General features: G+C 40.1%; 1 protein-coding gene across 3 annotated transcripts; it reads right to left on the reverse strand.

Annotated features, from left to right (window-relative positions):
• Positions 1-1,085: 1,085 nt before the first annotated feature.
• LOC114459411 (uncharacterized) lies at positions 1,086-18,639 on the reverse strand. 3 transcript variants are annotated; one of them, XM_028441668.1, is made up of 7 exons: positions 18,310-18,639; positions 17,822-17,915; positions 10,771-10,984; positions 10,375-10,517; positions 7,269-7,325; positions 7,048-7,184; positions 1,086-1,202 (listed from the first exon to the last, which is right to left on the reverse strand). In XM_028441668.1, the coding sequence occupies exons 1-6, from the start codon at positions 18,496-18,498 to the stop codon at positions 7,153-7,155; spliced, it is 729 nt and encodes a 242-aa protein (XP_028297469.1). In that variant the 5' UTR covers positions 18,499-18,639; the 3' UTR covers positions 1,086-1,202; positions 7,048-7,152. The 3 variants fall into 3 exon arrangements, with proteins under 3 accessions (XP_028297469.1, XP_028297470.1, XP_028297468.1); XM_028441669.1 differs by having other exon boundaries at positions 7,289-7,325; positions 17,822-17,918; XM_028441667.1 differs by having other exon boundaries at positions 17,822-17,918.
• Between the last annotated feature and the right edge of the window lie 578 nt (positions 18,640-19,217).

Here is a 19,217-nt window from a genome sequence, read left to right on the forward strand (position 1 = left end):
ATTCATACGATCCAACTACATTGATCTATGCTCAGCAAGTTGGCCTTCCGGATGACATTAATCGATCTAACCTTGTTTCAAAGGTAATCAATCGACATCGATACAAGGAAATAACGCATTGGATGTAAGCATGGCAAACTGGATGTGTTTGAAAAACACTAAGTATTAAAGACATTACAGCAGACTCTGTTGGCTCTTTGTGACAGGGAGCGCCAGCAGACAACAAAACAAAAGGGAGAAGCTGGCGAGTGTGTGGAAATACTTTAACACAGATGGAGATATTCTAAAGGAGTCACTCTCTGTGTTTAACATTGCAGCAGCAGCACATGTAGCGTTAGCTCATTAGCATTAGCTCTGCGGAAGCTGCCTCAGGCTTCGTAATTATGTTAAAAAGAAAAGTAGCAGATTCAACCACTGCTCATTTAAGCTGAAAAGATCTGGGTTGCACTTCATTTTCAATATCAACATTGTATTATTTCTATCTTGAAAAAACAAACAGAAGAGTCAGGTAAACCTAATATGTATTTTTAATGAAAACTTTTTAAGTATTAAAAAGGAGAGCAGAAAAGGTTAACATCTTGTTCATTTAAACTTAAGTGTTGGTTGGACTTTATTCAAATAAAATGTGAATAAATGTGCCATTGAATGTTTATTTGTTTGTTTGTGTCCATAATACATATATAGACGATTCCCTTACATTAAACATCAGGAGTCGATGAAAGCTCACCTGCACTGTATAGTATTCAGGTGTGTATTTCAGTCCCACTGGTTGAATTATTTTGGCAAAAAAGTTAAAATTACAAACATGCAGATATAATTACCTCAATGATGTTGGTGTACTTTCCAATGGCGATCTCAAAATGATTTAACTGCAAAGTTTTCTATCACAAACAAAGGCAAATATTTCAATGTGAATGTTAAGATGAGTTGTAATTACTAAGGAGTCATAGTTAGGTCACTCCCTGTGTTCCTACCTGATGAATGATCTCATCCTTTCGCTGCTGCTCTAACTCAACCTGTTCAATCCAACGCTGATGGAACAAACAGACTCAGCCACAGCATGGAACAGCATTACTGATAAGTGTATCAGTAATTATCAGAAATATTGGAAAACAAATATCAACCCCAAGTGTTTCCAGGTTTGTGAAGATATCGCGTAGGCAGGTCTGGTTCTTCTCATTTTCTTCCTGTAGGCTTTTCAGCTGAATGATTGATGACAAACATTAATAATATTGATTAGCTTCCATGTTAAACACATGACCTAGCTTTTACCAACATATCTACCACTGCAGTGAGCTTCTGATTTTCCTGCAGGACACCAAAGTTCAACTTTAAATCAGAGCTCCACACAAGTCATCACAGCAAGTGATCTTTTCTTGCATGATGTGCCTGGCCTGTGGGCGGCCCATCTTGTCTGCCTTGTCTGCCGCCTCCTCTTTCTGTTCAGGATCCAGCACCTGGCCCAGCCCCTTGTAATCAGCAGCTGCTGATATCAGCTGGGAGCTGTGCTCCTTGTGCCTCTCTCTCTCTACCTGCCTGCATGCCTGTGGTCTGGTGGCCACGTTCTCCAGCCTTTAGTTTTGCACATTTGAGTTTGTATTTTATTTAGTTTTTGTATACCTGTTACTTTATTATTAAATGTACTTCTTTGCACCCTTTTCCTGTGTCACGTCCCCCTTATTTGTTGCGGCCTAGAGCCGGTCGTAACAAGTAGCCGCGTTTTTGTTTAAACCGGTTTTGGGAGCGCTTTTGTCGCAGTATTAGCTCTAGTTTGTTTGTTGGCTGTGCGCCATTTTGAGAGTGAGCTGGTCCTGGCGTCTTGGTGTGACGTGTTCAGTGGGAATTCCCTGTGAAGTCATTTTGTTATTTGGATAGCAGTGCGCGCTTTGTGGGGGACATGTGGGAGGATTTGGTCAGCTGAAGCTGTTGTTAAAGACCCAGAAGGTAAGTGTGTTTTTTTTTAAGTTGCACGGAAAGTTTAAAGGTGGGGAATCCCTTTTAGGTTTAGCGGTGTTTCCCAACAGGGGTTTCACTGCATTTCTGTGTTTAGTGTGGAAGTTAAGAGTGGGTCGCAGCTTCCATTTTCTTCCCTTCCCTACATCGGCTCGGGAGCGTGCCGCAGTTACGCTTGGTTGCCAGTTTGGTGGTCCTGTGTACCGACGGTATCTGGCGCATAAGAACCCACCGCCACACTTCCCAAAGACTAGGGTTGAGTTAGTAAGTTTTTGGACTAGGTAGTTTAGCGGGATTTCCTCAGCTTTGTATCTGTGTATTTGTAAATTAACATTTAAGCTTCTGGGGTCTTTTTGAGTTTGTTAGTTATGGATGAAATGGTGGAGGATTTTGTTGAGGCACCATGTGTAGATGGTCTGGATCTGTCACGGGCGTGTGTGGGTGCAGACCCAAATGCAGGGACGGAGGCGGAGCTCAGGTGCATCATACCAGTATTTATTGTTCTCAAAGGCATGGTCAGTCCAGGGAGGCACCCAAGAAAAACAACAAAAGTAAAACCAAGAACCAAAGTCACAGCAAGAAGCAACAGCAAGTAGCAATGTCCCAGCACTGAAGTGACCCCAAGCCTCCACATTTATACTCAGCTAATCCATTGCAGCTGGAGGCCAATCAGCAGGAGAAAGCTGCTGGAAGGGAGTCCACGATCTCCTGCCTGCCCTCCAAAATAAAAGCCCATCGTGACAGGATCTCTGCACTAAAAAGCAGTTAATTAGTATAACAGAGTATTATGAGATTGATTTGGGTGATACTAAAAAAATGAAAGGTATCATAAAAAATAATTTAAAGGAAAAGTTGTTTGAAATGAACATTTGTAAGATAGAGGAGCATGAGGTAGGTTTAGTCTCACCTGTGGTTGCAACTGGTTTGACATTTGAGCAGCAGAAAGAGCTACTTTTGTTGAAACTATAGGCAGAACATGAGAAGGAGAAAATGAAGCAGGGTTTGGAAATTGCTAAGCTGGATTTGGAGCGGCAGAAACTGGATTTGAGGAGACAAGAGGTTCAGAGTGCTTCTAGATCTGGGGAACACACAAAGGATGAGCTGTGTGATTTGAAGTTTGTTCCTCAGTTTAATGAGAGGGATCCTGAAACGTTTTTTGCCCTGTTTGAGCATTTAGCAGAGGCTCGTGGTTGGTCTGAGGCTATGCGTGTGCTGATGCTACAGTGTGTTTTGGTAGGTAAAGCGCAGCAAACGATATCAGGTTTGAGTGGTGCTGATGGTACTACATATTTGGATGTTAAAGCTGCAGTACTGAAAGCATATGAGCTTGTACCGGAGGCTTACAGACAACGTTTTCGAGGTTGGAAACGTGGAGATAAGTCACATTTGGAGTTTGGACGTGATTTGGTGGTACATTTAGAGAGCTGGTGTTCGTCAGCTGGTGTTAAAACTCTAGAGGATTTGAAGGAGCTTATGTTGCTGGAGCAGTTTAGAAACTCTGTAACTGTTATGGAGGCAGCTGCATTAGCGGATGATTATTATCTGACACATTCAATGGGCAATAGAAGTAGTTTTGGTTCTCGTGAAAATGGGTCTAATTTTTCAAAACCACCAGGAGAGATTGGAAGTGGCCGGTTTTCACGTGACGCTGAGAAAGTTTGTAATTATTGTCACAAACATGGGCATTGGAAGAATGATTGTTATATGTTGAAGGCTTGTTTCGAGCAGAAGTCACCTGATCGTAAACCGGTCATGTGTGCAGTGTCTGTTATGGTTCCTACAGTGGTGGAGCCAGAGTTAAAGTTTTTCCTACCGTTCATTACAGGGGGTATGTCTCCTTGGTCGGCAGTGATGAGCGTGTGCGGGTTAAGATTCTGCGCGTCACAGGGGCAGTTGATTCATTTATTGTTGCATCTGTGTTACAGTTTTCAGAAAAAACCTTTACGGGCGCTGAAATTCCTGTTGTGGGAATGGGTTTAAGTGTCCTAAATGTGCCTCAACATAAAATGGTACTGGACTGTGATTTCTTCCAGGCTGAAGTGTCCATAGGTGTCCGTCCAGCGTTGCCAGTAGATGGCGTTACGATGATATTGGGCAATGATATTGCAGGTGGGCTGATGTTCCTCCTCCAGTCCAAGTGTCCAGTGCTCCTGTGGTATGTAATGAACCTGATGAAAATGAGAGGCAGTTTCCTGACGTGTTTAGTACCTGTGTAGTTACACGTTCAAAACTATTGGAAGCTAAAAGTAATGAAATGGTTGGGGTGTCTAACTGTGATGTCACAGTGTCTGTTATTCCCTGGTCGGTGACACACGATGATCTGGTGAAAGAGCAGAAGTCTGACGTCACCTTAAGTGAGCTTTTTGATTTGGTTTGTTGTTCATCTGAAGTTGCAGATCGTCCTTGCTGTTACTTCCTGCGTGAAGGAGCATTGATGAGGAAGTGGACACTTCAGATGGATGGCTTTGGAGGTGATCCTGTGTACCAGGTTGTGGTGCCTTTAAAGTTTCGTGATACTGTGTTACAAATATCTCACGACCAGTCCATCTTGGGATCCGGAAAACCTATGATCGAGTGTTGAGGTATTTCTTTTGGCCTCGCTTGAAGAGAGATGTGTCTGTTTACTGTAAGTCCTGTCACACATGTCAGTTGACTAGTAAGCCAAATCAGACTTTGCAATCGGCTCCATTGAATCCTATTCCAGCAATAGGACAGCCATTTGAACATTTGATTATAGACTGCGTTGGTCCATTGCCGCCAGCTAGGTCTGGTGTACAGTATTTGTTGACTGTGATGTGTCAAAGTACACGTTATCCGGCTGCGTTTCCTTTGCGCAGTATTACGACAAAGAATGTAGTGCGTGCATTGTCATTTCATTTCTGTATTTGGTTTTCCTTGTATCGTCCAAACTGATCGGGGATCCAATTTTTGCTCAAAGATGTTTGCACAAGTGTTGAAGCAATTAAAAATAACTCACAACCTTTCCTCTGCTTATCATGCACAGAGTCAAGGTGCTTTGGAAAGGTTTCATCAGACTCTAAAATCAATGTTGCGTTCTTTTTGTGTCCAGATGCGAGGAGACTGGGAAGAAGCCCTGCCCTGGATGTTGTTAGCAGCACGGGAAGTGGTCCAGGAGAGCACAGGGTTTAGTCCTAATGACCTTGTGTTTAGCCATAAAGTTCGTGGCCCTTTGGCACTGTTGAAAGATAATTGGAGTGAATCAGATCCTCCAAGTAATTTGATTGATTTTGTGAATGGGTTTAGATACAGGTTGTATACAGCTCAGGAAGTGGCTAAAAAGCATTTAGCTGTGGGCATTGCACTTTTTCAGGGTGTATGTGGGATCTGGGCCCATAACTGTTTTTACAGATCACAACCCCCTGACGTTCCTCAGCAGTCTCCAGTCTCCCAACCAACGACTGATGCGCTGGGCTCTGCACCTCCAGGCGTATCAACTGGAGATTCGTCACATACGGGGCCGGGAGAACCTGGTGGCGGATGCCCTCTCCAGGGCTCATTGATGTCACCGGACGCGTGTGACTTCAACCCACCGTGCAAGCTACGCCGGGACGGCACGGTGGGAACCCCGATGTCCCGGGGGTGTAAACTAAAGGTGCACCACTATCCTGGGGCCCCTTTCTTGTGGGGGGGGTGTGTGTGATGTGCCTGGCCTGTGGGCGGCCCATCTTGTCTGCCTTGTCTGCCGCCTCCTCTTTCTGTTCAGGATCCAGCACCTGGCCCAGCTGCTGATATCAGCTGGGAGCTGTGCTCCTTGTGTGTCTCTCGCTCTCTCTACCTGCCTGCATGCCTGTGGTCTGGTGACCACGTTCTCCAGCCTTTGGTTTTGTACATTTGAGTTTGTATTTTATTTAGTTTTTGTATACCTGTTACTTTATTATTAAATGTACTTCTTTGCACCCTTTTCCTGTGTCGCGTCCCCCTTATTTGTTGCGGCCTAGAGCCGGTCGTAACAATCTTCTTTCAAGCATAAATTCAAATTGAAAAGCTTGTGATTATTACACACCATCTTGTTCATCTTTTGCACATTCATTTTATCTGCATTAAGTAACCTGCTTGTCTCTGCAGACTGGAGAAGCTCCTCAGTGAAAAAGCTCACAATGAAGCAGACACACACACACACGTTAATTACCATTAACTGTGATGAGTATATTTCTAAATCAGTATTTTACTTGTAGTTAAGTACGTTTTAAAAGAAGTAAAGCAATGTTTAACTTCTACACCCAATCATTACTGAGTAAATTATTTTTTTTACGTTTTTTAAATGATCAACGGACATTGTGAAACTACAAAAAATGAAATGACCAGACAAAAACCAAATGCATCACATCATAGGCAACCAACCAGATTAACATAATGCACCGCACCAAAACACCACTGAATGCTGGTTGTCATCTCAGTTTTATAGTTCAGAAATTTAGCTATACTTAGAGCCTGAGAATGTACTTTTATTTTGAATTGAAGTCATTGGTGTTAATTTTATGTATTTAAAAAAAAAAAAAAAAAATTACATTTTGACAAATCTTTTATTTTATACAGATGCCTTGGTGAAAAATAAATTAAGTTCCATTTGTTGAAAATTTGGTCTCCAGTTTTTTTCCAAAAGTGCTTGGATCGGACTGAACGGGGAATCAGCAGCTAGGTCTGGTCCCGTCGAGTCCATATGTGTGCACCATTCCTGAGTCCAAATTGTGCCTGCTAGAGACCCTAAAAGGAACCTCAGACACTACTCATGTATATGCACAAAGGCCCCAAAACGGCCAGTTCTTAGGAGCGGCCATGAAAGTGACTTTTCAGAGGACCAAAAATCTGAAAAACAGACGAGGTTGTGAAAATAAACCTCAAATACTATGTTGTTGGGGTTCTTAGAACAATTTGAGATGGTGAAAAATACCATATTACTGGACCTTTAACCCTACCGTTTGTGTTGTACATCACTTTGGATAAACTCGTCTGCTAAATGAAATTGTAATCTTGTAATCTACCTTGTAGAATATTGGCATATCTGATCTTGGCCAAAAATCCAAAACTGTGCATCCCTAATATTTAAGTTGTATGTTTCTTGCAATAACAGACCTTTTGATTTGCTCCGTCCGCAGCTCTGACAACTCCTTGTCAGCGAGCTCCAGCAATTGTTTCACCTCGGTCAGCTCCTTCAGATGACTCCGTCTGTGCTTGAGCTCAGCTATCTGCTCCATCAGCTGTCCTGGAAACTACACACACACACACGAGGTTAATTATCATCCACTGTGGTGTGTGAATGTGTTTAGCAGTCGTCATTCACAAGTTTTCCATACTTAAGGCCATGGATACTGACTGTTGGATACTTGGCCCTGGTACTGCTACTGGTACTACTGGAGGTGGAAGAAGAAAAACAGCTGTTACTTTAAATAGAGTTTGCATTTTCTTGGGGGTGTTCTCCGGATACCAAGGATTCCTCCCTTTAGTACGAACTCTCCCCTTTTTCCACAAAGTAAACTACACAAACAAAACAACACTAAACCCAACATGTAGCATTGGAGGTGATCTGCTTTCACTATTGTAAGAACCACGGTTGTGGTCAATTATAATTGCAATCGTGTAATTGATAATTAATTACAATTGTGGCATAATTATAATTGTTACTATAATTGAAAACATCTGTTGCTGTTGTAATCATAATCAGTGTTGGGAACGTTACTTTAAAAAAGTAATTAGTTATAGTTACTCACTACTTGTTCCAAAAAGTAACTGCATTAGGAACTGAAATTATCACAGGTATACAGAAGAACTCAAATGCAACGCAGGAAGGACTAGACAGATACTGAAATATCAAAATAAGATTAGATAAACGGGCCCCACCCAGAACAAGGAAGATAACTGAAATATTCCCCACTCGGATTTGTTTTTTAATAAAGAACTCAGATTCCACACTTAATAATCAAAATCAGGAACTCTCAATTCCCCACTTTAATAATCAAACTCAGGAACTCTCAATACCCCACTTTAATAATCAAAACTCAGGAATCAAAACTCTCAATTCCCCACTTTTATAATCAAACTCAAGAATTCTCAATCTTTCTAGGAGCTTGAAGTCTCTCTTAACGGGTTGACCATCTAGCAAGAGACTGACAGAACAGAGGGAGTATATATATCCTCCTCCAACCTGACGAGGGAATGAGGAGCAGCTGTGGAGAGCAGGAAAACTGGGCAGGCAGGAAAACATGGACAGGAACAGGCAAAACCAAGGAACAGGGAGTGAATAAGGAGGTAAACCATAACTAACTAAGCAGACTCATGACAGAAATACTCTATAATAAAAGTAACTCATTAATAAGGAAAGTGACTATTTGCATTACTGTTAAAAAAAAAAAAAAAGTTGCTATATGTCAAAGAATTCAGATTTTTTAGATGTGTGTCATTGTGAGGTGCTTCATTAAATTTGAGTTGTTTACAACGGATGTCGACAACTTTTCATCGGATGCTCAACGCTCGCCATCTCTGCTGCGTCATCAAATCTGTAGTGTGTGTGTTTGTGTGTGTTGTCACATGAGTAAAAACACTGGCTCTGATTGGCTACCATGGAACATGACGCCGCCTTAGCCAATCATAATCGCTCACCTTGTTTATAACCCACCTCCTCACAACAGCTGAGGAAGAAGCCGGGGATGCTTTCGGATCACAGTTTATTTAATCAATGCATGTAACGCACCACATTTAACGTTCAGTAACAATAACGGCGTTGTAACGGCATAAGTAAGTAATTAGTTAGATTACCCCGTTACTGAAAAACAAACACCGTTACATAACGCCGTTATTTTAAACGCCATTATTCCAAACACTGATCATAATTGAATTGTAATTTAGTTAAGATAATTCACTGTAATTTTAATTGGCATGAAAAGTCTCTAAAAACTGAAATTTAATTAAAAAGCAAAACTGTGGAACCATGTTACAGTTCAATGTTTCACACATACGTAGTTAACAGTCAATAAAATATGTTTCATATCCAGTTCTCCCACTACATTTCAGTTTGCTTGAGTATAATTTTTTTATCTTAAAAAATAAATAAATAAATCAAATTGAGGGGTATACTGATAGGAAAAAATATTTTGATGGATAAGGAAGCCTAACAAGGTAAACAAGAAATGAAAAACAAATGAAATGTAAGATAATATTCTATTTTGTATTTTACAACTGATTTACTGTAATGGGTCAAACGGACCCGTTATCATTAGAGTTGTTAACAGACAAGAGGAAAGTCGCGTTTTATGGAGATAGTTATTTAAGGCTCAGTAATTGTGATTAATTGTAATTGAGAATGTAATTATAATTTAGTTTTAAGGGAAAATAATAATTGTGTTTTCAATTGTAATTCATTGGAGGAAAAGCTCTGTCATTATAATCGTAACTTACTAATATATATTGTATATAACTTAATAAAAATGAGTTATATGAAAAGTTACCAGAACTTTCTCCAGACACTTTTAGCTCTGGACAGGAAACAAGCGCCAAAAGAATATGAAACGTTGTCAGAGCATTTTTCTAGAGACTCTCAGACATCTAACAAAAACAAACATACCCCATAGGACAGGGGTCACCAACACGGTGCCTGTGGGCCCCAGGTAGCTCGCATGGACTATGTGAGGGGCTCTCAGGGGCTCTAGTTACCAATGAGCTCCATCAAAAATGTGATTTACTTTCCAGGATTGAAACACAAAGATAAATACATAATGACAGATGTATTTAGTACTTAGTAGAGTTAAATACTGCTGATAAAGATTTAGTATTAAATTAACATCTATAAGTGTGTGTTTTCACTGAAACATTACGATAAATCTTTTTAAGTGTTACAAATTTGGTGTATGGGTTGTGGTATGTTATATGTAATATGATATATAAGATTACATTTTTTTTAAACGCAAAGTGTATTTCTGTAAAATACGACAATTGTTACATTTTACAAATGTTATGTTATACAATTAGTTAAAAGTTGTTTGTTAGTAGCTAGGAAAATAAGATGATCATTTGCTATGAAATGTAATGAAAATGAAACAATTGCATAAATTAAAATATAAAGTGTTGCATGTTGAAACTTAAGAAAGGCTAGCTGTAAGTTAAAATGGTAAGCAATGTTTATCATCTTCATCTTAAAATGAAACTGTGAACATTTGGTATTTAAGAAGCGCTTTTCTAACTGGTAGCCCTTCAAACTATACAATACTATACAAACTCAGTTTCAGAAAGGTTGGTGACCCCTGCCATAGGAGAACAGGCCAATAATTGTCATGGAAACTAGCATTTGCGTCTACGCTGCACATGGACACTGACTTTATTACAGACAAGTCACACTTTTTATGAGGTCATGTGAGGTCTGGTCCTCATGAAAAACAGTTGCAGTGAGATAAGCAAAGGCTTCCTTACCCTTTACAGCAATGATCTCACTTAAGGCACAGCGGCTGACTTCTTGACCCCACAGGGATTTGGGAAACAGGTTACGTACCAGAGCATCAGAGAACGCTCTGAGAACAGAAACCTCCTCTGCTCTGGAGCTGAACAACTGCTCTCTGAAACAGAAAGTGAAGCCCATCCAATAACTGAAAGTTTATCAGCTCAAGTGCTCGGTTTTATCTCTAAATGGATGTAAGACCTTCCTATTCATTATACTATGGGCCTTAAAAACAACCATGACTGCACTCATAGTGCAATAAAAGAAAATGATTTACACATGATAGGTAGGGGCCAGGTACTGAGTGCAAAGTGTAACTGAGGCAACACCATCACATCAGATTATATCAGAGAAAAAGCATCAACATTCACCTGTCCGACTGCTTTGCATTATGCAAGTGTTGAGTCAAAATCCGGATGGAGCCGACGACAGCCTGGCAGACATCAAAGTCTTTGGCTCTTTCAATGATGCGGCTGATGACAAAGTCGACCTCTCTGCTGAGTGCCTGGTGCAGCGGCTGCTCCTCGCACGGCTCAGGGGCGTCGTACCAAGGCAGGACCAGCTGAGCGTATGCACACTCAAACACTGTGGGCAGCAATCACAACAGGAGTCACACAGGAACAAGCACACTCACCTACTCTGACAGCAGCAGCTTTCATCCCTGCCTGATGAAATCCAAGCTTTGCCCTTTCTATTTTACCAGTGAATGACTTCTGAAGATCAGAGCTTATAGAAAATAATGTAATTTAAGAATCCAGTGCACATGTTCACATAAGATAGATGTAACAATTCATTTTGAAATAATAAGGAAATGTTCCTAGTTCCTTTTTGGACTTTTTTATTTACAAATTCAACAGTAACAGTAAAATTCCTTAATAAAATACTATATTTTCTTGTAATTCATTGAAACAGGATTATTTTACACAGTTTTATACAGTTTTATCACACTTCTGACGATAGGAAAAAATAATTAGCTATGTTTTTAAAAAAGACACTGTATTTACTTACTATAAGTATTTAAGTAATCACATAAAAGTTGTAGTTTAACTAAATTCCACTCATTGTTTTGAATTTGTAGATTAACCCTTAGGCAACCAATGTTCGAGATGCATTTAATTCAGAATTAAAATCGGAATGCATCAGCCACCTAATTGGGATTTAAGTTTAATTCAGAATTATATTTTAATTCAGAATTAAGTGTTCACAAGGTCAGTTTAAAGAGGATTTAACTTTTGTTCTGAATTAAAAGGAATTAAAGCCCTCATGTAAACGTGGCCATTTAGGGGTTCAGGAGAGCCAGCTGTAACACACATGAAAACGCATATGAAATTATGGAGAGGGTACTTATGATATGAAAAGGGGGTGCACATTATTTGACAAAAAGCGAAGGGGGTACTCTGGACAAAAAAGATTGGGAACCACGAACAGACTTTGCTTCTCAGAGGGGTCTATTCTCCCATGCGCATTAGTCAGAAAAGCCACGCAGCGGCTAACTTGATACTACCACCAGGACTCTGCCACTTATCCAAACTAGTGCTGCAGGTCTTGTGAGACTACAGGACATGGATCTAGTAATTCATGCCCTTGGACATATTGGCATACTAACGTACTACTCATACTAAGTCTGACGTCAAAATTAGTATGTAGTGCATTTACATTAGATAGTATGAAAAGATTGAGTACGCGAGAAATACCCGAATGTATACTATATCAGTATTATGAAAAAAATGACTTTATAATGGTTTTGCGAGAGTGATATACATTCTTTTAGCCTCATTCAGAGGCCCAAAGTTGAAAAAGTTATGTTTCCTTCCTTTCTTGTTATTCTACATTTTGTAAAAAGTCAGCTCTAAACGGGCGAGTTGGTCACATCGTCACATCGTGGAAACTTCTTCTTATAATCCTGGCTCGTCCTACCTTATAAGAATGAGAGGGTTTGTGACAACGTGACAGAGCATTTGGACAAAACAGTGGACTTGTTAGGATCTGTTATTGTTTGTGTTTAGCTCTTGTGGTTCTCCTTTAGGTTTTCTGAGAGTCTTTGTTTAATGTTTTCGATTCTGGCCTCCTGTGTTAACTGTTGTCTTTGTGTTCCAGACCTTCCTGTTCGTGTCTCCACCTCCCAGTGATGTCAGTGTGTTTGGGTTGCGAGTAATTAACTGCCTCATGTTTTACACCCAGGTGTGGCCCATTCCAAATCAGGCCTCCTCCACTATTTAGCTGAGTGCTTGGACATAGAATGATCGCTGGTTCGTCATCAATGTTACCCTCCTCGAGTCCTGCTGCGTTTTGTTCCCCTACTCCCTGGTTTGAATTTTTGTTGTTTGAGAATTAAAATGGACTATTATTACCAACGTTATCCTTGCCTGCTGCCTCCACCTGTCTCTGCATTTGGGTCCACATCCACACACAATGACAGGACTATTACCTTGAATTAGGGCTGCTCGATTATAAAAAAATAATAATAATCATGATTATTTTAGTCATTTTAAATCACGATTATTCAACTGATTTGTCAACCAAAAATGTATTTATTTCTTGTACAAAAAAAACAAAATATATTCTTTAAACATAAATAAAATCCTTCAAACATTAAAAGTATGTTTACTTTTGCACAAAACAAAACACTTCTTGCACTTGATGTGTCTTTGCTCTAAGTCTTCACCATCAAATCCAAAGTGTTCCCATAGAAGAGAATTTGACTTGACATTTGTTTACCAAGTGTTTTTGCTGCGTTTCTCCTGCCATGTTTCAAGACCACTAGCAACAACTTTCCTCGTGTTGGCCTGCAAGCTAGCTTTGGCTTTGAGATGGGCGGGGTGGAGAGAAGGAGCTTGCATGTGCATGGATTAAACAACTCAAAGTTAGTATTATTAACATGTGTGTGCCAATCTCACAATTATTTGTAGATGTACGAAAGAGTGGGTTTGTTTTATTGAGCAAATAAAACATACAGTGGGGCAAAAAAGTATTTAGTCAGCCACCAATTGTGCAAGTTCTCCCACTTAAAAAGATGAGAGAGGCCTGTAATTTTCATTATAGATATACCGCAAAAAAAAAAAAAAAAGATCCAGAAAATCACATTGTAGGATTTTTAATGAATTAATCGGTAAATCAAACAAAGGCTAACATCAGTAACACACTAGGCCGCCAGCGACTCAAATCCTGCAGTACCAGAAGTGCCCCCCTGCTTAAGACAGTACATGTCCGGGCCTGAAGTTTGAAGTTTGCTAGAGAGCATTTGGATGATCCAGAAGAGGATTGGGCGAATGTCATATGGTCAGATATAAAAAAAAAAATAGAACTTTTTGGTAAAAACTCAACTCATCGTGTTTGGAGGAGAAAACACCATACCTAGTGTAAAGCATGGGGGTGGTAACATCATGCTTTGGGGCTGTTTCTCTGCAAAGGGACCAGGACAACTGATCCATGTAAAGTAGAGGTCTCATTCTCACGGTTTATATCGGCTAATGTCCCACTGTCCCGACAGATAGTAAACGCCCCACTGGCGATCGCCTTTTTTCCACTCTCTATCGCGGTACTTTCTACCATCTACAAATGTCATGATGTTCATGTCATCACAAAATACATGAACATTGAGTGCAAAAAGAAAAGCAATTGCTGCCGAGTGGTTCATTATCCGCCTTGTTGTTGCCGGAAGAAAAAGCGAAAAGGACGTTCTCCGTGTGTCTGGTTGGCTAAACACGTGACTTTAACTTTATTGCTTTAAAAAAAAAAAAAAACTTTATTAGGAGAGCGACAGCAATTAGCCGACATCATGTCATGTTCAAAGCCTGCAGTGAGAGAAAGGTTGGTGATGAGCACAGGCTATTTCTTCCTCACAGCAGCTTCCTCACACTGAAAGCACGCCACCGCTAACAGAGTTAAAACAGAGTTTTTGGTCACGTTTTTAACATATATAATGGAAAGTTTATTGTTTACTTACTGCTGAAAGAGACATGAGACAACGAAGTTTCTACACAATACAAGCGATGAGCTGAGCTCCTCTTCTCCAGCAGCTGTGAGCATGCATGTGAGTGAGACGGAGCACAGAGGAGAGGGGCGGCGGGGGTAAAGGCGGAGCCATCGGGGAGGCTTCATTCAAAATCATGCTAGCTTTCAAAAATTGCCTACCCTACTTTTAAAGAACCGTTAGTAATGACGTTTATGAAGATTTAAATTTTTTAAAGTTTTTTTGTGGAATACCTGATGTGGCCCAGCCTCACCCAGACTCTGCCTACTGTGGCCCCCAGGTAATTTGAGTTTGAGACCCCTGGTGTAAAGGAAAAAATGAATGGTGCCATGTATCGTGAGATTTTGAGTGAAAACCTCCTTCCATCAGCAAGGGCATTGAAGATGAAATGTGGCTGGGTCTTTCAGCATGACAATGATCCTCATAGAAAATCTTTGGAGGCAGTTCAAAGTACGTGTTGCAACAGCCCCAAAACATCACTGCTCTGGAGGAGATCTGCATGGAGGAATGGGCCAAAATACCAGTAACAGTGTGTGAAAACCTTGTGAAGACTTACAGAAAACGTTTGACGTCTGTCATTGTCAACAAAGGGTACATTAAAGTATTGAGATGAACTTTTGTTATTGAGCAAATAGTTATTTTCCACCATAATTTGCAAATAAATTCATTAAAAATCCTACAAATGTGATTTTCTGGATTTTTTTAATTCATTTTGTCTCTCATAGTTGAGGTACACCTATGATGAAAATTACAGGCCTCTCATCTTTTTAGGTTGGAGAACTTGCACAGTTGGTGGCTGACAAAAAAAAATGCAGCACCTCACATCTTTCCTCTGAAGTAAACAAAGGGAGTTGTTCATAGAGGTTATTCAGTCCAATTTCCCAATTCCACTCCGATTATTGAAGTCTCTATTGGAGTTTTCTGTGTACGACTGCATGAAGACTCTCAGAGCATTTGTTATCTTTGTTCTTTAGTGATGGCAGAAATTGTGCAATGTGACGATGACTTGACGTTTTTACTGCATTGCAGTGTGTAGGACATTGACTTGCCACTTTATGATAAAACAAATCCATACAAGGACTAGCCACTACATTGTAATGACTTGCATAACAATTTACACCTTTAATGCAAAAACCAACCCTGTTGATACCTGGATGAGAGGCCATTGACAAGCTATAAAGTTGAGCTGCAGTATCCAGCTCTCAGACATAAGCAGATCAGTAGCAAGACGGCCTCCTTGACAATGGGTTAATTTGGATTAGGCCAGAAATGATTCGTAGAATTAAACCAACAAAATCGATTCAGAAAATGAGTCGAAGCGTCGTATTTATGAGAGTCAATGAATCGTCTTTTAGACCACTGGGTCTGGTTTTTGCTCTTTAACACACTGCACTCTGCTCGCCAGAATGATTTTAATGGAACACCACTGCCCCACTTCAAAATTTGGCAAAAAAAGATTGCACTGTGCAGTGGTTTTATTGCAGAGCAGTTTTAGCATTTCATAGCAGCACTTAGTCCAGCAGCAGCTCGACTGGAGGACCCATTAAACGGCAGATTTATCAAAAAATAACCACAGGTCAGTGTTATTATTTATCTTTGCAAAACACTTATTCTTAATTAAGCTGCAGATATGGGTCTAAAACCATAGCTTTTCAGTTTAATTGCATATCAAACTAAAGTGACCATGAGTGGAAACATACAATCACCAGTATTGTACCTTCTTGTAGTTTTAAGCATTTCAAAATTAATATGCTTTATATGTTGATATATGAAAATCACTGAAAGCAGAAATAGAAAAATGAAAATAAATTGCATAATTAATATGATAATTAATACTATAAAAAATAATATTAAAATAATACAATATAATATTAAAAAAACGAATAGCAATAATACTTACAAATTACAGTAATGTTCTTTTATTTTGCTTCAGACTCATTAAACATTGGATGTGAGGTTAAACCGTCTTTTGTGCCATAGGATGGTGGCACAAAATCGTAGTATTTTAAATACTAAAATATGAAATGTTATTGTTGAACTTGGGAGGGGGGGGGGGGCGCTTTTTTTTAAAATCTGAATTTGGATATAAAGGCACTGTTTAAACACTGTAGTTGTTTATTTGAGCAATATTTCTTATTATGCCTATATAGAAGTAATGCCTATCTAAAAGGTCATGTGAGTTTATTTCTTTCAATTCTTCTGTACAAATGTGTGATTTCTCTTAGAATGAATTGATTAAAAAAATGGTCAGATGAATCATTGCCCTTGACCTTCATGTGATGGTAGAGTACTGGGATTCATCGGAAATAACCAGGACCTCCAATTACTCCGAGTCCTATTCTGATTGAAAGTTGTAACATTCCCAGTTGTAGTGATTCAGCTCTTTTGAATGCACAGGGGCCATTAAATGGGCCATGACTGTGTAGTTTAATACACAATCTGAAATGCACTACATGGTGGTAAATGGACTTGATTTATATAGCACTCAACATGCTAATCACTGAGGATGAGTACATGCTTCACCCATCCATTCTACACACAAGCTGGCTGTAACCCTCCAGTGATTTTTAAACTTTTAAATCAGTGTGTATAAACACTGTGTACTCGGTAGTTAACATGTCTTAATAAGTGTCGTGTATGGATGTACAGTATGAGCAGTCAGATCGTGTCACAGTGTCGGTCCGTATAGTGTGAGAACATGAATCGTAAGCTGCGCACATTCATTTAAGCTGGATCGCTGAGTTCAATGATTTAAAATAAATAAATAAATAAAATCACAGCGTGTGCCGCCTTTAGAGGAGAAAAAGCCAAAAGTGACACATTGTGCAGCTGTTTGTTAATAAATGTGCTTGTGTGGCATTTTAATCAGCACATTTAACCCAGAATTGTCTCTCTGGTAAGACTTTATTTAGTTAAAAATATTGAGATTTATATAGTATATTGCTATTTTGAGAAAAAATATTGAGATTAGAGTTTTGGTCCATATTGCCCAAATATATATATACATACACAGATATATATATACACTTCTGCTTAGATCAGATACCTGGAAGTTCACTACTAACTACTAACTACAGTTAAAAAGTAATTTACAAAAAGATGAGCGGCACTTTAAATCAGCCCTGCAAATCTAATACTAAGTAAACATGATAAACTGTGCTGCAGACCAAAACCTCAATATAGGCTACTTCCTGTTTGAAACATGTCAAAGATTGATGACACGCCATGCACGGAGGCTGTTTTTCACATTTTCTTCCTTAAGGCCCCTCCTCATGATAATATGAACTTTGGCAGCAGCTGTGTCTAAATCTAACTGTCCTTTTCAACTGTGTCAAGTCCAAACAGAGCAGAAAACAAAAAAAAACAAAAAAAAAGCTGCTGACAAAACATTTATAAGGAAACCACATGTAAAACATCCTGCACAGACAGACACGAATAAAGAGCTTCACCTTGCTGCAGAGACTTCTTCACATGTGGATACTGAGTCTCCAGGAGTTCAGCTTCAGTTTGTCCATCATTCTGATCCAGCCCTTCATCTGCATGCTGCTGCAAATACATGGAAGATTTCCCAAAATGCAACAGGGTCAAATTGGTAAAGTTAGGAAGTGTTTTTCAACAAAAAAATATAAATGAATGTAGGTTTCCAGGGAAAAGCCCTTCAGGCTACAAACAATGACTTATACATTTGTCAGGTATTCAACACATCACTGCTCAGGCATTTGAGCAAAAACAGCAGGAAAATTAGATTAGTTTTTAAATGCAACACTAAAATAATACATCTGTAAGAAATCATGTGTGGTGTACAACTAATAATACCACATGAATTCATCGTTTGTACCTTCGACTGTAACAAATCAATTAAATGAAGTGTAACTTCACTTTTATAGATGTGTGTGAGGGAAACAGGAAAAAGAAGTGAAGGAACAGTGAACACCACCTGCAGCGGGCTTTCCTCTGACTCCTCTTCGGTTTGAGTGGCACTTTCTCGGCCGCTGTTTCCAAACAGGAGCGGAGAGAACAGCCAGAGGACGAAGTAAGCCACGTACTGGGACAGAGTGCGACCACAGTCCGACCAGTACCACACCAAGCCCAGGATCAGGGCGATGGAGGACCGCCACAACAACATCTTCCTCCGCGCTCAGAGCTGCTCAAAGCTCGGTGTGAGCCGCGGGCTGCTGCCGCTCACGGCTACCTCCACATCCACATATCCAGCTAGCGGGAAAACAAGAGCTTTCTCCCGGATGGAAGTCAAACACTGACGGCAGAAAAACACACAAACTTGATTGAAACGCAGAGCTGTGATTGGCTGCGGGAAGCCTCGCGTGTCTGCTGCTGATTGTAGCAGGATGCCATCTACAGGTCACAGCTTTAGCTGACAGGCCCCCACAGATAGGGCCCCCACAGATAGGACCCCCACAGATAGGGCCCCCACAGATAGGGCCCCCACAGATAGGACCCCCACAGATAGGACCCCCACAGATAGGGCCAGCACAGATAGGACCCCCGATAGGACCCCCACAGATAGGGCCCCCACAGATAGGGCCCCCACAGATAGGACCCCCACAGATAGGACCCCCACAGATAGGACCCCCACAGATAGGACCCCTTTAACAACGGCACACTTCTTAGAAGGACCCCAGCACCAGAAGAAGGGGTGTGAAGGCCCTATTTCTTTCTTTCTCTTTCTTTCTGTTTTTTTTCTTTCTGTCTTTCTTCTCTTTCTTTTTTCACTGTCTCTCTTTTTTCTCTTTCTTTCTATCTTTTTCACTTTCTTTCTTTTCTCTTTTTATTTCTTTCTTTTTTTCTCTTCTTCTTCTTCTACATTTTAAATCAGAATACAAAGGC

The sequence above is a fragment of the Gouania willdenowi genome, unplaced genomic scaffold (genome assembly GCF_900634775.1).
Source record: "Gouania willdenowi unplaced genomic scaffold, fGouWil2.1 scaffold_30_arrow_ctg1, whole genome shotgun sequence".
In the NCBI taxonomy this organism is placed as follows: Eukaryota; Metazoa; Chordata; class Actinopteri; order Blenniiformes; family Gobiesocidae; genus Gouania; species Gouania willdenowi.

Excerpts from the sequence above, each read along its gene's own strand:
- LOC114459411 (XM_028441667.1), bottom strand. The coding sequence starts at position 18,498 with ATGTTGTTGTGGCGGTCCTCCATCGCCCTGATCCTGGGCTTGGTGTGG. Across the intron at positions 17,919-18,309 it reads CAGAGGAAAGCCCGCTGCAG|CAGCATGCAGATGAAGGGCT; the intron begins GTGGTGTTCACT and ends ATGTATTTGCAG. Across the intron at positions 10,985-17,821 it reads GAAGAAGTCTCTGCAGCAAG|TGTTTGAGTGTGCATACGCT; the intron begins GTGAAGCTCTTT and ends TGCTGCCCACAG.